General features: G+C 55.7%; 5 protein-coding genes across 6 annotated transcripts; 1 reads left to right on the top strand and 4 right to left on the bottom strand.

The window, feature by feature from the left end:
- Positions 1 to 59: 59 nt before the first annotated feature.
- On the bottom strand, positions 60 to 1,857 carry H310_07199 (hypothetical protein). The gene is made up of 2 exons (XM_008872542.1): positions 1,473 to 1,857; positions 60 to 1,420 (listed from the first exon to the last, which is right to left on the bottom strand). The coding sequence occupies exons 1-2, from the start codon at positions 1,786 to 1,788 to the stop codon at positions 252 to 254; spliced, it is 1,485 nt and encodes a 494-aa protein (XP_008870764.1). The 5' UTR covers positions 1,789 to 1,857; the 3' UTR covers positions 60 to 251.
- A 631-nt stretch (positions 1,858 to 2,488) lies between these two features.
- On the top strand, positions 2,489 to 5,694 carry H310_07198 (hypothetical protein). The gene has a single exon (XM_008872541.1). It carries the CDS (start codon positions 2,539 to 2,541, stop codon positions 5,665 to 5,667), a length of 3,129 nt encoding a protein of 1,042 aa, XP_008870763.1. The 5' UTR covers positions 2,489 to 2,538; the 3' UTR covers positions 5,668 to 5,694.
- A 118-nt stretch (positions 5,695 to 5,812) lies between these two features.
- On the bottom strand, positions 5,813 to 6,934 carry H310_07197 (hypothetical protein; the record flags this gene model as incomplete). Its single annotated transcript, XM_008872540.1, has 7 exons — positions 5,813 to 5,962; positions 6,024 to 6,106; positions 6,194 to 6,257; positions 6,307 to 6,361; positions 6,405 to 6,476; positions 6,525 to 6,591; positions 6,682 to 6,934. The coding sequence occupies 7 exons, from the start codon at positions 6,932 to 6,934 to the stop codon at positions 5,813 to 5,815; spliced, it is 744 nt and encodes a 247-aa protein (XP_008870762.1).
- A 34-nt stretch (positions 6,935 to 6,968) lies between these two features.
- Positions 6,969 to 10,287, bottom strand: H310_07196. Of its 2 annotated transcripts, XM_008872539.1 has the most exons (13): positions 10,088 to 10,287; positions 9,908 to 10,033; positions 9,625 to 9,832; positions 9,478 to 9,576; positions 9,355 to 9,428; positions 9,051 to 9,267; positions 8,967 to 9,010; positions 8,492 to 8,910; positions 8,247 to 8,427; positions 7,980 to 8,186; positions 7,735 to 7,934; positions 7,502 to 7,680; positions 6,969 to 7,449 (listed from the first exon to the last, which is right to left on the bottom strand). In XM_008872539.1, exons 1-13 carry the CDS (start codon positions 10,223 to 10,225, stop codon positions 7,028 to 7,030), a joined length of 2,514 nt encoding a protein of 837 aa, XP_008870761.1. In that variant the 5' UTR covers positions 10,226 to 10,287; the 3' UTR covers positions 6,969 to 7,027. The 2 variants fall into 2 exon arrangements, with proteins under 2 accessions (XP_008870761.1, XP_008870760.1); XM_008872538.1 differs by having other exon boundaries at positions 7,735 to 8,186.
- Positions 10,288 to 10,463: 176 nt separating this feature from the next.
- H310_07195 (hypothetical protein) lies at positions 10,464 to 12,950 on the bottom strand. Its single transcript, XM_008872537.1, has 4 exons — positions 11,875 to 12,950; positions 11,289 to 11,814; positions 10,893 to 11,207; positions 10,464 to 10,839 (listed from the first exon to the last, which is right to left on the bottom strand). Exons 1-4 carry the CDS (start codon positions 12,826 to 12,828, stop codon positions 10,760 to 10,762), a joined length of 1,875 nt encoding a protein of 624 aa, XP_008870759.1. The 5' UTR covers positions 12,829 to 12,950; the 3' UTR covers positions 10,464 to 10,759.
- Positions 12,951 to 13,573: the final 623 nt, after the last annotated feature.

The raw sequence follows: 13,573 nt of genomic DNA, 5'->3' as shown, positions 1-13,573 counted from the left end.
TCGACGTCACCCTCCAAATTCTTGCACATTGAACGGTACTAACTACTCCTGAGTAGTGCTTTGAACAATACTGGTATTAACTAGGTACTACTTTCAATACGTTGTCCTTCGACGTACTCGTACTAGTGTACCGTAGTATATCAACTTTGTGTTGATAAATTGTACGTATAGTACTTACAAACCGTACTTTGAACGCGTGTACTTTTTTGAAATGCGAAAAGGCACTATCAGTCGACATCGCTTCGACTCCGTCAAAGCACTGCCACGGGCGTGGTCACGGCAAAGTCTATGGGGGTCAGCATACCGCCAAATCCTGGCGTGTTTGGGTTGGCGCGTGATTGGTGTCGCACTCGGATCACCATAATGACAGCCGCGACTAGACCAACGCAGGCTGCCGCGATGCCCAAGATCGCCCCTGCACTTGGCCCTTCCGTCGCTTTCTCGGACGCGGCAAAACCGATTGGGTTCGTTCCCACGACGGGGGGAATGCTGCAAGGCGCCTCCCCCTTCGTGGTTAACGTGATCGAGGCTAACGCGACAGTATTCGTGGCGGTACCAATCACACCCACATGGTTTGGCCCTTCAAATGATGGACGCGTCGGAAGGGGTGTCAAGTGCAGAGTCATGTCGGTCCGACTCCAATCGCAGTTCCATGGGTCAGAAATACCAGTGATGTAGCCGGCCGTATCGGTTGACGCAGTTACGTCAACGACCCACGTCGCTTTTTTCGATGGTGGGCCTTCTGTGATGTAAACTTGCAAGGCAAACCCGCCATCCCCTTGCTTCAGCTCGTACGAGGCTGTTGATGGATTACAAAGTGGGAGGCCAGTCGCTTTAGCGGTCGTGGCGGGGGCCAGTGGGGTTTCCTTTGGGGGCAATGTCGTCGCGATGGTTGACAATGGAGTGCTCGGGGAGTTTGCAGGAGAGTCCTTCGATGAGGGGACGTTGGTGGATGGGAGGTTTGGAGATTTCGGAAGTTGATTGGACGTTGGGTTGGGCGATTCAGGAGGCAGGGTCGCCAGGGGGGCTGAAACCCTCGAGAACTGGCTCGCGCCGTAGAGGGTGCCGCTGGTAGGTAAGTGATCGAACGACTCAACGAGCGCTTCTCCCATCGTCGACGTCGTCCGAATCTGGCACGGTCCAAGGGGGAGCCCCTCAGAGTCTTTCTTGAGGAAATAGAACGAGTCGATGTTGTTTGACGACGGGTTTGCCAACATTGTCCAATCCCTTCCTTGAGCCTTAAGTTCCACCGATCGAATGGCTTGTGCAAAGTTGCGCGGCTGAAGCGCCCACCAGTACGCATTTGACCCATCCTTCACGTCGAACTCGACGCCCCCGTTGACGAACTCGACGGGGCATTCCACAAAGTCCCATTCGATCTTGTACCGGGCCGGATCACGACCCGTCAGTGCCTTAAAGCCTTCGGAAACGTGAGGTGAGCGTCTTATTGAGTGGAGAGCTACAGGACGTACTCTGAATGGATAAATCCAAGTCGCCCACTTTGCACTCGGGGCATTGGTCTGTAATGAGGACTGTGATGGCAGGGCGACCGATGCAGGTGGCACTTGTGCACCGGACCCGCACACATCGGCCACATTCCATCTTATCTCCCCACTGGGGCGCGTTCAACGCAGCAAAGAAGGTCCGTCCATCGCCTGCGATCGTGTTAAATCCACAGTTTCCGCCTTCCCACTTGTCCGAGTACGCCGTCACGTCCCCCGAGAAGCTTTCGCTGGGGGCTCCGAGGGCCAACAACGTCACGAAGTTGAGCCACCGACGCATGACCATTCGAAGAATGCGACGCCATCGCGGCGCCGACCTTCCTCCATCTTCTCGATTCGTCAGTTTGAGGAGTATTTTTAGGCGACAGGCGAGACTGAGAGATCAAGCCAGCCGAGTGAGGGGGCTATCTTTGGGCGTCCAGTACAAGCAACGTGAACAGTCAAGACAAGGCACCTTTTATTACGTGAGGAAAACGCGCTACCCGCCATGCTGGCTTGGCGTTTCCTTTGGCAAGTACACTTGCATCTGAGCTCGACCGGCAAGTGTCGCTGCTGGGGCTATCTATCCATGCCTTGACTCTATTGCAGAGGCAGTCGCAAATCCACGCAAAGTCCCATGCTCTTTGACGATACCACCCGATTGTTGGCCAGGTTTCCATGCGACAGAGCTCGTCCATCGCTGGCTCCGTTCGTATCCCCTTCATGGATTATGCGGGGTACACCGTTTACTGTGCCCGCACGGTCTACATACCCGACATGCATGAAGGGCATGCCCATGACGCTTGATGAGACACCGCCAGTCCAAAATTGCTGCGCTTCAGCAGTTGGGACCGGTGGTTGGCCTGCCGCGCTGTCGCATGCAGCTCACATTACACACTGGAGGTCAGATTTATGGGACCCAGTGGGGGGGGGACCCATCGAAATGGTCTGAAATGGCCGTTTTGGGGTCCCTATCCGGAGGGGGGTTCGATTATTTTCCGTAAAGACTTGGTGCTGTCATTGGCTTTATTACTTCTCCACCCCGCCAGACTACTCGATGGAGTACAATGTGACTTGGGGCGATGGCAACCTAGGCCTGACCCTGCGGGCAGAGCTCGGCGATGACATGCCTCCGGTCGTGGGACGGATCACCCGCGAAGACTCTGCCGCAGCGCTTGCCGGTGTTGCAGTCGGTCACATGCTCGTGAGCGTTAACGGCGTCGAGACAGCGCGACGAGGGTACAATGCGATCGTGCATATGCTCAAGACGATCCCAAGGCCGTGTGTTCTCCGATTTCGAGTGCCAAAGTCCCTCGCCATCAACAACGCGCCCATTATTACCAACAACAACACTCGACACAGCGACACTGCTAGAAACAATGGAAGCACCTCGCTGCGACATCTGCATCGCAAAGTGTCTGCCTACGGCGATGGACGCGACCAACCTGTTCGTTCAGATTTCACGAGGAATGAACCGGCCGTGTACTCACGACAGCATTCTACATCGCCATTCGACAACATGCCTGCGAACTCGTCACCTATTTCCCCTGCCTCACCCGACCCAACTCGGCTTTCGGATCGTTCATCGAGTCATTCCGAATATCGAGGATCATCAAATCTCCGTCGATCGGCCGGAAGCTCATTGTCTACTCCTTCCGAACAGGTACCACCACCGCAGCCAGACAACTCGATGTCGGTTTCATCGTCGACATCATCGTCTGGCCGTCCGAAGCGCGAGACGTACTCGGTCGAGTGGGTCGAGGGACCCCTTGGCATGATCTTCCGCCCAGATGATATCGACTGCCACATCCCGTGCATTCGCAAGATTACAGGGAAAGGGCTCGGGTCCCGCGGCATCGAACGCGCCCGCGTCGGTGACATTTTGCTCGAGATCAACGGCGCCCCGACAAAAGAGATTGGATTTAGGCAGTCTATTTCGACGCTCAAGAGTTTGGAAAAGCCTGCGATCCTGAAATTCAAGCGCATGCGGCGGAGGGTATCTCGCAGTCGTGACAAAGAAGGAAGCGAGGCCGTGCCAGCAAACGTGCACGCACTGCCACCACCCATAGTCGAAGAGCCCGACGTACCACCTGCTCCTGCACCCACTATCCCACACACTTTATCGTCGCCGCCGTCGCCGCGACCTGTTGCAGAACCTCCCGTGGTGTCTATTCCCGATGCCAACGACCTGGTCCACCTCCCATTGTCCACCAAACTTACCGCCGACGCTGGTATGTACGACATTGTGTGGCGAGAAGGCGAACTCGGGCTCAAGCTGAAGCCGACGCCGAGCGATGTCCCGATGATTTCGCGCTTGACGGGGAAAGGCACCGCGAGCGGCCTCCACAACGCGCACATCGGCGACGTCCTTGTCACGGTCAATGGCAAGTTTGTGGACGAGTCGTCGTACACAAGCACGTTGCGGCTTCTCAAGCACACTCCGAAACCCATCATATTGCGGTTTCGGCCGATCGCGCGGGACCATCACGTCATCGCGGCAGACAGTTTGTCCTTATCGATGTCGTCGTTCCACAAACGCGACCAGATTCCTCTGGACGTGGCCAAGCAGCTTGTGGCAACGTCGCAAGGTCTGGATATCATGCGGGACGAATTCGCCGGCGTCCCCATTCGAGAGATCGTGGAAGGGTCAAACGAAGCCAACTACCTCCGCGTCGCGGCCAAGGCGTATGTCACGATCCAAGCCGACAAGAAACGAGGGCAGAAGAAGGCCGAGTTGACGCGGGCGGAGCGCGAGGCGCAGGTGTTGGCGGAAGCGCTGGAGCAACTCAAAGAGCAAGCACGCAAGTACGAAGAGATGCTGGCCAAGCAAAAGATGGAGCGCATCTTGCGCCCGGCGACTGAAAACAAGTCAAAGGCCATGATTGCCACTGCCAACTCTTTGTTTGCCGAACTCAAGTCTAGCGACAAGTTTTTCAGCCGCGACTCGATTGACTTCACGCATCTCGAAGTGAACCAAGACCACTTGGATAAAATGCGCGACGACGTGCTCAAGGACCTCAACTCGATCACTTCGTCGTCGACAGAGCACTTGGTCATCCCGGCGTCCGCGCAAAAACGATGCTTTCAGTGCGCTGCCCTCGAAACTACGCTCCTGCCATTTTACCTGGACGACTCGGACAACCAATGGTACTGCGAGACTTGCTGGGTGCAGTACTACGGTGACCCGCTGACGGCGGTTGTCCATGAAGAGGAGGAAGCTGTCCTTGAAGTAGTGGCAGTCGCTCCAGTCGAAGAGGTTGAGGTCGGTCCGACCGAGGCGGAAGCCCCCAGTCCTCCGGTCGACGAAATAACGCCGCTCGTGTCGCTGCCCGCTCCGACTGTAGCGGCGGCTCCGCCGAAAGCAGGGTTGTCCCGAAGGCCCAGCACTCGGGAAGATTTGTCGCTTCTGAAAGAGATCGAAGAGAAGCAAGCTCGGCGCGAAGCTGAGCGCATGATTAAAGAATTGGAGGAGATTCGGCGGAGTAGTGCCTTGGGCGCAGGCAACAACGGCAGCTTCAGCAATGGAAATACGGCGTCTGCTGTCGTCTCGACCGAGCGCTTGTCTCAGCCGTCGTCAACTGACCGTATGGAGCGGGACAAACGCGGCAAGGAAGAGTTGGCGCGCCATTTGCAGGCGGCGGAAGAGAAAGCCAAAGCCGACGGCAACGACGCCTTGGCCCGCAAGCTGGAAGCCCAACGCAAGCGATCGTTGCTGGACGTAACAACCATGAGCCGGTCGACGTCCGAAGGCGGGGCGTCGATCTCGCCCGTCCGAGACAGCAGCGGCCCCGCATCGCCGACCAAGTCCGAGGACGACGTGCGTGGTTTTCATGACGACGAAGAAGTTGACACATACGACGAGGAAGAGGAAGAGTACGACCAGGACACGGAGCTTCTCCAAAACCGAGAAGACCAGAACTTTGCTATGGCGAAGGAACTCCAACGCATGCACGAAGTCGTTCACCAAGCGCATCGGATGAGCATGATGATGATGGGGGAAGAAGAGGACAGCGTGACTGAATTCACCGGCTTGTCCAGCGACCAAGTCAACCTATTTAGAAAGCTGGCCCTCGAATCGGACCACCGCGTGTCGATGGCGACCCACGAATACTTTCGTGGGCACGAAGACGATTCAGATTCAGATGAGGACTCGGACGCCGAAGAAGGCGATGGCGTGTGGATTTAGTGATTGTAATGCAGTGTTCATGCCAAATCCTCGACGGCACAGCGCATGTGGCGGATTCACATGTGTGCATCTATCTACCTTGGGCGATGGATGGAGTTGATAGGGACGACGGCACGTGACAATGACGCCGGTGGCCCTCAGCCATTCAAAACAACTCGCGAAGTTCCGAATTGACGTCGACGTCGGGCTCGGGCGACCGCACGCTCAGGTATCGCTTCGCCATGTCGGTGGCAAAGTCGATTTCTTCAACGATCACCGTGTCCACGAGCACAAACGGTGGGACGACGGCCGTTCGCTACAGTTCATCCAACCGACACAGGTAAAAATCCCATGGGGAAGTGCAGCATTGCTCTCACCCCCAGCATCACTTCACGCTCGATGTCGTCGTGTCTGTACAGGCCAAACAAGTTCGCCGCGCAAATCCTGCACTTGAGCGACCCTGTCATGGACGTCAAGCCCATCTTCATCAGATGCCGCAGTGCCACAACGAGGGCAAAGACGCTTCCGAGCACATGCGATGCTGTACCTTTACGATCGACCCCTAACGTGACTTCGAGGGGCGGTGGAGGCGGGTCGCTCCGCGGTTTGATCTAATGTGGACATGAAAGGATCCCGTCAGGAGGAATCGCACGCGCGTACGAGGAGATCGGGGTGCCCAAATAGCTCTTGGAGGGCAAAGTACGCGTCGGCCCCGCTGGGGTCAAGGATCAAGCTACTGTTGTCGTCGCAGACAGTACCTGTGCGTGCGCGAGCAACTCCGCATGACCCGATCGGAGACGTGCAGCGCCTTCCTGGGCTTTGTCACAAACCTACACCATGCCACGGATGAGCCATCGTGGCCAATTGCAGGCACATACTTTTCAACAATCCGCTTCACCGCCGCGACAAACGCTTCGGTGCGGTGGTCGCCGACAAACTGAACGCCTAGACAGAAAACACGTCAGAAGACGAGGCTCATACAGCTACAGCGCCGGTCAGGCGTTCGTCTGCAGTATGTTGTTGCATGCATCGCACCATTCAACACAATGTCTTCGCGAACAGCGTCACGAAAGGCCTGCGCGGTGTTCACTTCACATCGAGGTGACAGCGCAATCCGGCGAAGCACGGGATTTGACCCACTCAGCACTTCTCGAAAATCTGCTTTCCGACACGACTGCACTTGGCGTCGAATGGGGTCGGCAAATGCAGGGTCCAACACGGTCGACGACGGCTCGTCGTTGTTGCTGCCTCGAGGCGGCGACCGAAGAGGAGGTCGGTGCGGTCGCATCGTGCCGGCAATCTATCGAAGAACTGGTCGAGTGTCGGCCCCTTAAAAAAACGGTTCGCCGTTCCAACAGCAAACGCATCGTCATGTTTGGAATTAAAAACCTTCAAAGAGGTAGTTCTCCGCGCCGTCGTAGTCGATGTCGGTGCTTCGAAGTCCTTGGTCCCCTTCAAAGAGGGACGTGTCGTAGCGGCCGTTGAGTTGGGGCACGTAAGGCACCGGGAGCTGTTGGTCGCGCAGCTTGTCCCAGTCCAGGTCGTGGAACCACGGATGGTTGCGAATCTCGTGCGACCCGTTTTGGCCCATGCCGAGGCGCTTGGTCGGGTCCCCATGCAGCAAGCTCTCGATGAAGCTGCACGCAACGGGAAAGTCCGCCGTGCAGTCGTGCGGAAACTGCACGCAATTTGCACCCGTCCGGACAAACGCAATGTTCTTGAACAGCTTGGCAATGTCGCCGTCCGGCGTCTCGAACGGTGTGTAGCCCAAAAACATTTCGTAAATCAAAATCCCAAATGCCCCTACACACGGTCGGTGACTCGCCCCGCGGCGTCATTGCGTGCGTTCACGTACAATAGTCCACCGCCAAGTCATGGCCCGTGTTGAGAACAAATTCAGGCGCCAAGTACTCTTGGGTCCCGCACAGAGTATAGCTGCGCGCGTGCACGGCGACATGGCCATTGTCGTCCTTGGCGGTGAACGGGATCTTTTTTGCAAACCCCATGTCAACCACCTTCAGGTACCCGTTCGCACTAGACAAGGCGCCGCCGCGTGAATGGCAAGACTTCACAGCGCTCCACGCCCACCTGATGAGCAGGTTTTCCGGCTTCAAGTCTCGGTACGCAATGTCCCGCTTGTGCATGTGTTCGAGAGCCAAGTACACGTTGGCCGCGAAAAACTTGATGTCATCCTCGACGAGGGGCCGGTCCAGGATGTTGGCATGCAGCAGCCCAAACAACTCGCCGCCTTGGACGAGCTCCATCAACATGTAGAGGTAGTTTTGGTCCTGCACACGTGAAAATTGCAGTGACCATCTCGAGATAGGCCCGACCTGGTACGTCGCGTGAAGCTGTACAATAAATGGATGGCACTTCAAGTCGTGGAGAATGGCTCGCTCCCGCATGATGTGTTCTTGCTGGTGGCACTCGACGACGTGGGATTTAGATACGCATTTGAGCGCGAGGAGGTGCTCTTCAGCGTTCACGAACGCTTGTACCATCGACACGCGGCCAAATGAACCTTCGCCTAGCACGCCAATCTATTCCGTCGTGGCGGTATTCAGTCGATGGGATGCCACGACCGAATCGTGCCAACGTACATGGACGAGCTCCGACAGCTCAAGCAACGAGAGCGGGTTGAGGGCAGTCTTGGACTTGGTTTGGCGCAGGAAGCAGCAGTTGCGCCCGCTCGCCAGGTCTTCGTTCACAAACGTCTTGGACAGACGAAAGCATGTCGCGGAATCGACGCCCGTTCGCACTGTCGACTGGTACGTCGTTCCTCTGTGCAGTCGATTCGAAGTCAAAAAACGGGAGCGACATCGAAAGCTGTTGCTGCTGCACGTACTGAAACATTTCAGCGCCAAAGTAGTCCTTTACGTTGAGCGTCACCGGGTCGATGCTGGCAGACGTGGATCCGTCGGGCAAGAAGAGTACACTGCCCGTCCGCACAATGTAAAAAAAGTCGGCGTTGTCGCCGGTCGTAAAGATCGTCTTGTCACTGCCCAACTCGACGATCTCGAAATGGGTCGTCAAGTGCTCGATTTCGTCGTCGGAAAGCGTCTTGAAAATGTCAAACATGCGCAAGATGCGCTTGAACGCGTTCATTTCCAGGATCGCGTACAGCGGCCCAAGCATGCTGTCAAAGTCAGACCGGTGGAGACGCAGACACTTGACCGGACCAATCGCGCGGACGGTGCAATTGCGCGGCTGGTCGTTTAGCAGCGATGTCTCGCCAAAGTACTCGCCTTCGCCAAGCCTCGCGACCTACGCCGTCGGTGACCCCACCGAGCGGACTAACGACATGGGACATCTTTTTCAACCTCGTTGGCCGACGTCGATTTGACGTGCAAGTTGCGCTTCGAGCCTTGCAGGGTCGTGAGTTGAAACCCATGCAGTCCGAGTACCGTCCATGGTGCACACAACAGAGCCCGACGAGACGATGTAGAAGGCATCGCCCATCACGCCTTGCTTGACTATGATTTCATCTGGTTCGAACTTGACAACCTCGAACGCCCGATTCAGCAGCGACAGTTGCCGCGCCGATAAACTGCTGAAAATGGGCACATTGCGGAGCCAGTGCGACCGCTTTGCAAGCGAGTCCTCTGACGATTGCGCTTGAATCTACTCCGCAAGACACCGATCATGGTTATCAACGCCACAGCCGGCACTCGCAGTCTTGTCCATGTTGGAGGGAGCGGCGGCACATACCGTTCGAAACTCATTGCGTCCCAGCGTCCACAAAGTACAATCCCGCGTCGCCCGCACCGTGGCGGCGCGGGGGGCTACACGACCGTGCATGTGACGAGAACATCACACCAAGATCGTCCATACCGTCGTAGATGAGGGCAAGTTCTCCGAAGTGCCCCCCCGCCTCGACATCGCCGACATGGATGTTGTTGACCAGAAACTCACATGATCCATGCTCGAGCACTAAGTGCTCCATCAGCCATTGAATGAGCGCACAACAGCATCATATACCGTAGAACTTGTCGCCGTGGTCGTTTTGGTGGATGACGACGTCGCCCGCTGGCACGGTCATGTCCGTCATGACTGCCACAACTTTGTCCATTTCATCGTCCGTCGTAGCTTCAAAGAGAAGGGCCTGAATGTTGTCCCGCAAGAGCTTCATCACTTCGGGGGTTTTCGTCGGTTGCTTTTGGTCCTCGACTCGGGCTGTTTGCAAGTCCTGTGGATGGACACCGCCCATGAAAGATCCATTGCGTCATGCGAGGACGCGACGACGATAAAGAAAGGAGTATACCAAGCCAGGCGTGAACACATTGGTGCGTTTGGCCTTTTTGGCCTTGTCCGAGTTTCGCCGGGCCCACGACCCGCGTTTTCCGATAGGAAGCGGTGTGTCCAAGTCGTGCACGGCCTGCACGTACATCTGTGCCACGCAGTGATGTCAAAGGAAGATGCTCCGCGTATGCAATCACAGTACCTGCTTGAGTGTTTCAAATACGACTTCGTCCGCGACAGCTTGCGAGACCAAGTCAGCGTACTCGTCTTTGAGGCAATGAAAGAGCGTGAGGGAGCTCAGAGACTCTGGTTCTCGAGGACTCGACACGCCGCTGCCCATGACCAGCGCTCGATCGATCAGAGACGAAGCGGAATGGTGCTGAAGCGCGCACACCGTTACTGTTCCTGCGATGGCAGGCAGTGTATTTTTAGTCGGCGAAAAACCTACACAACATTCGTGCGACCACGATGGCGTCCGCCCATGCACGACGTCGATTCATATTTTCTGTACTGGCCAAGTTGGCGCATTCGCACGTGCATTGGGGTGTCCATGCCACCTGGATGTATCGAGCGGGACAAAAAACAACACACACTGTAGCCCTGCACGAATCGTGTTCGCTGTAGCTCAGGCAGTCCCAGTTCCATGTGGGATTAGAGAGGCTGTTCGAGCCACAATGACATGATTCATTGCCCGTGAAATCCGTGCATGTGGCCCTAAGGCCGCAACGACTGTTCCCAAAGGAAAAACGCCATTGCTGCCGCTATCAAATCCCTTTCCATGTACATTTTGACATTCCGACGAGATGTCGTGATCGAATGCATGTCTTCTTGGTGACATGCCCCCCTCCGCCTTGGATTCGTGAGATTACCGATTTCACGCCGCAAGAAACATGGTCGTGCCTTTCGGTTTGTGCCCCAAAACTCGATCGTTCGATTGCTTGGCAATGCGAGTTCCTACGAATGGGACGCATATGAGGATGGAGACTTTGAGAACGTGACCAGCAAACCAAATTGAATTGCTTGCTTGGCCAGCCCCGTGCAGTGTATCAGTCCCAACTGCCTCGCAACAATCCGCAGAATGAGCTTGTCCCCAACCCCCCGTGGCTGTGCAAAGTCGACGACATGATCCAGGGGAATCGACCGCAGCAGTGCAATCACATCTTCGTCCAAGTATGGAAACCTTGCCTCGCGGCCGTGGTCGGCAATCATGCGGTCGTCGCGCCCCAAGTTTCGCTGCCAGATCCGGCTCATGTCCATGTCTAGCTCTGCGCGCAGTCCATCCCATCCTTTCGTCACAAACGCCTCCTTGTGACGGCTGTAACCTACATGAAGCTGAATTCAGTACACTCGTGCACACCGCACAACACAAATGTCATCGGCAACAAAAATCGTCGATCCAGCACCTGCCACTTGCTCGTCCGCGCCGATGCCAACCAGGAGCACCTTTGCCTGGGACGTGTAGGGATGTCCAAGTTTGATCGAATCCGTCGCAGCGGCGGAGGGCATCAACGAGCTTAGCTTTCGACATGTGGACGGGACGTCATCACGTCGTAGAGTGTCGAGCCAAAGCAGCAATTTCTCCCGCGGAATGCCCATGCTGTCCAATGCTGCGAAGCACGACGCGACTTCTTGGGGATGTGTCGCATAGCTGATCACTTTCGCTGCGAGTTTGTAGCTCCGTGTGCAACAAGCTTTGCACATGTGGCTTTGGAGATTGCATCCAGAGTGCGGTTTGCGTCCGGGGCATGTCGCGACAGGGCAACGTCCGTCTGTGGATGCCTCAAACAGAATTACCACAGGAGCTCTCGGCAAGCCAGAAGGGGCGACGTTCTCGTCCGCGGGAGATTTTACGTCAAGTATCGTGCCATGACCTCTCGCGAGAAACCAGAATGCAGTGCCAATGTTGAAATCCATGTGCGTCTTGCACGGCTACGAGATCCAGGACGTCATGAATAACTGCACGCCTAAGGTCAAAAATTGTACACGTACCTGCATCAACTGTAGTATGTGTGGCTGGTGGACGTCAACTTGGTCACGGGGAACGTCGATAGCAATAAATCTCCAAGTTCGTGTGGGAAACAGATGAATAAGCTCCATCCAGCTCGAGATGGCCGCCTTTCGGTCGGGGGACGAGTGGTCCTTGTCAAAACAAATCGAAAGCAGGTCCACGGGGTCCTCGCGAGGAAGATGGAAGTGGGTCAACGCTGCCAGAACGACGGAATCAAGCCCGCCAGAAAACAACACTCCCACACGTGCAGGCGACAACTCGTGGCCACCAACGGTTGCGGCAGGCGGAATGGATTCGACTCGTTTCGCCACGGACGCACTGAGAACTTGAAGAAGATGCTTGGCGGATTGCAACATGGCAGAGCTGGTGCTATGAGGATCACAGTCGAATCGTACCAGCGCCTCGATAGACGGAGGCAGCGGAGGACGACATGGAATGGAAAGCGATATCGCTGGAGGTGGCCACAAGTGCAATTGCGGTTTTGCACACACGGTGCTGAGATTCAAGCTGTAGATGCCTGTGCAACCGACCTCCTCCCAATCCTCTAGAGAATCGAGCGCCACCGACGCCAACTGAAAGAGCATGGTAGCGTCGGCTTGCAACGGCATGTGCATCACAAGACTCCGACGGCCCCATCGATCTCGCCCGTAGAACAAGGTGTTGGTGGACACATGGAGCCACGCGAAGGCAAAAGGGCCTTGAATGCTGCTGATTGCTTGCACTACCTTGGCAGCCGTTGTTTCCATGTCGTGGTCGTCAATCGATGCGAGTCTTTGGGATAGGTGCACTGTGTCGCTCTCAAAGATTGGAATGCAAGCTCCACCGAAAACTTCGCCGTTCCACAGGAGGACGTTGCCGTGGCTATCACGAACTGGCTGTTTACACATCGAAGTTCCTCTCAAGTGCAGCACAGCACTGACCATGAACAGAGTCATGCAGCTATGCCTGAGAGGTCGCTCGTGCACTGACAAGTGGTTGGGGCCGCGCCGGGATATTGCTGCTGCAGCAGCCTGGGCACGTTCGTGGGCATGTGCACCAAGGACAATTGCGATCCCGCACATGCAGTTGTTCGACTAAAAAAATATTCCAAGGCTATTAATAGTATTGACAAGCACCATCCAATAAAATATGTAACACAAAAATATGTGATTTTCGAGGGTGCATTAGTAGATTCATTTTTACATTTTTTTAATTATTCAAAAACAGCTTCAAAATGCAATCTCGACAATGATGCTTGCTGCATTCGCCACTCGACACCAATCGCATACGCGAGGCATGATGGACCCGTGTCAAAGGAACGGATCGTAGGTACAATGCAGACAGCCATGCAGCTCTTCGAACCACCAATGTCAATGGGACCCGGAAGCGTGCCGTTCAGTGCGTGCGATTGCATGGATCAGTCCTGGTGCTTTCAGTATGAACAGTCTATTCCTTGCGTCGCCATTGCAGAATTCGAGGGAGGTCGTGCGGAATTCGTCCCAGGGACCAACATCAAAGGACGTCCCGACGATTTCATGTTGGAAGCTCAGTTCCACTTGTCCCGGGTCGTAGCCCAGGTAAACGGATGTCATGGTTGTCTTATGGCCGCAGCACACATGCACATCCCTCATAAGACAGACTTGCCATCCCAATTAAGACATAGATCGGTACGACCTTTTTGCCGTGGAGTGAGGAAGGCTT

The sequence above is a fragment of the Aphanomyces invadans genome (assembly GCF_000520115.1).
Source record: "Aphanomyces invadans strain NJM9701 unplaced genomic scaffold supercont1.13, whole genome shotgun sequence".
Classification (NCBI taxonomy): domain Eukaryota; phylum Oomycota; class Saprolegniomycetes; order Saprolegniales; family Verrucalvaceae; genus Aphanomyces; species Aphanomyces invadans.
Note: the sequence above shows the minus strand (reverse complement) of the source record. Positions and strands in the feature narration are given on the sequence as shown.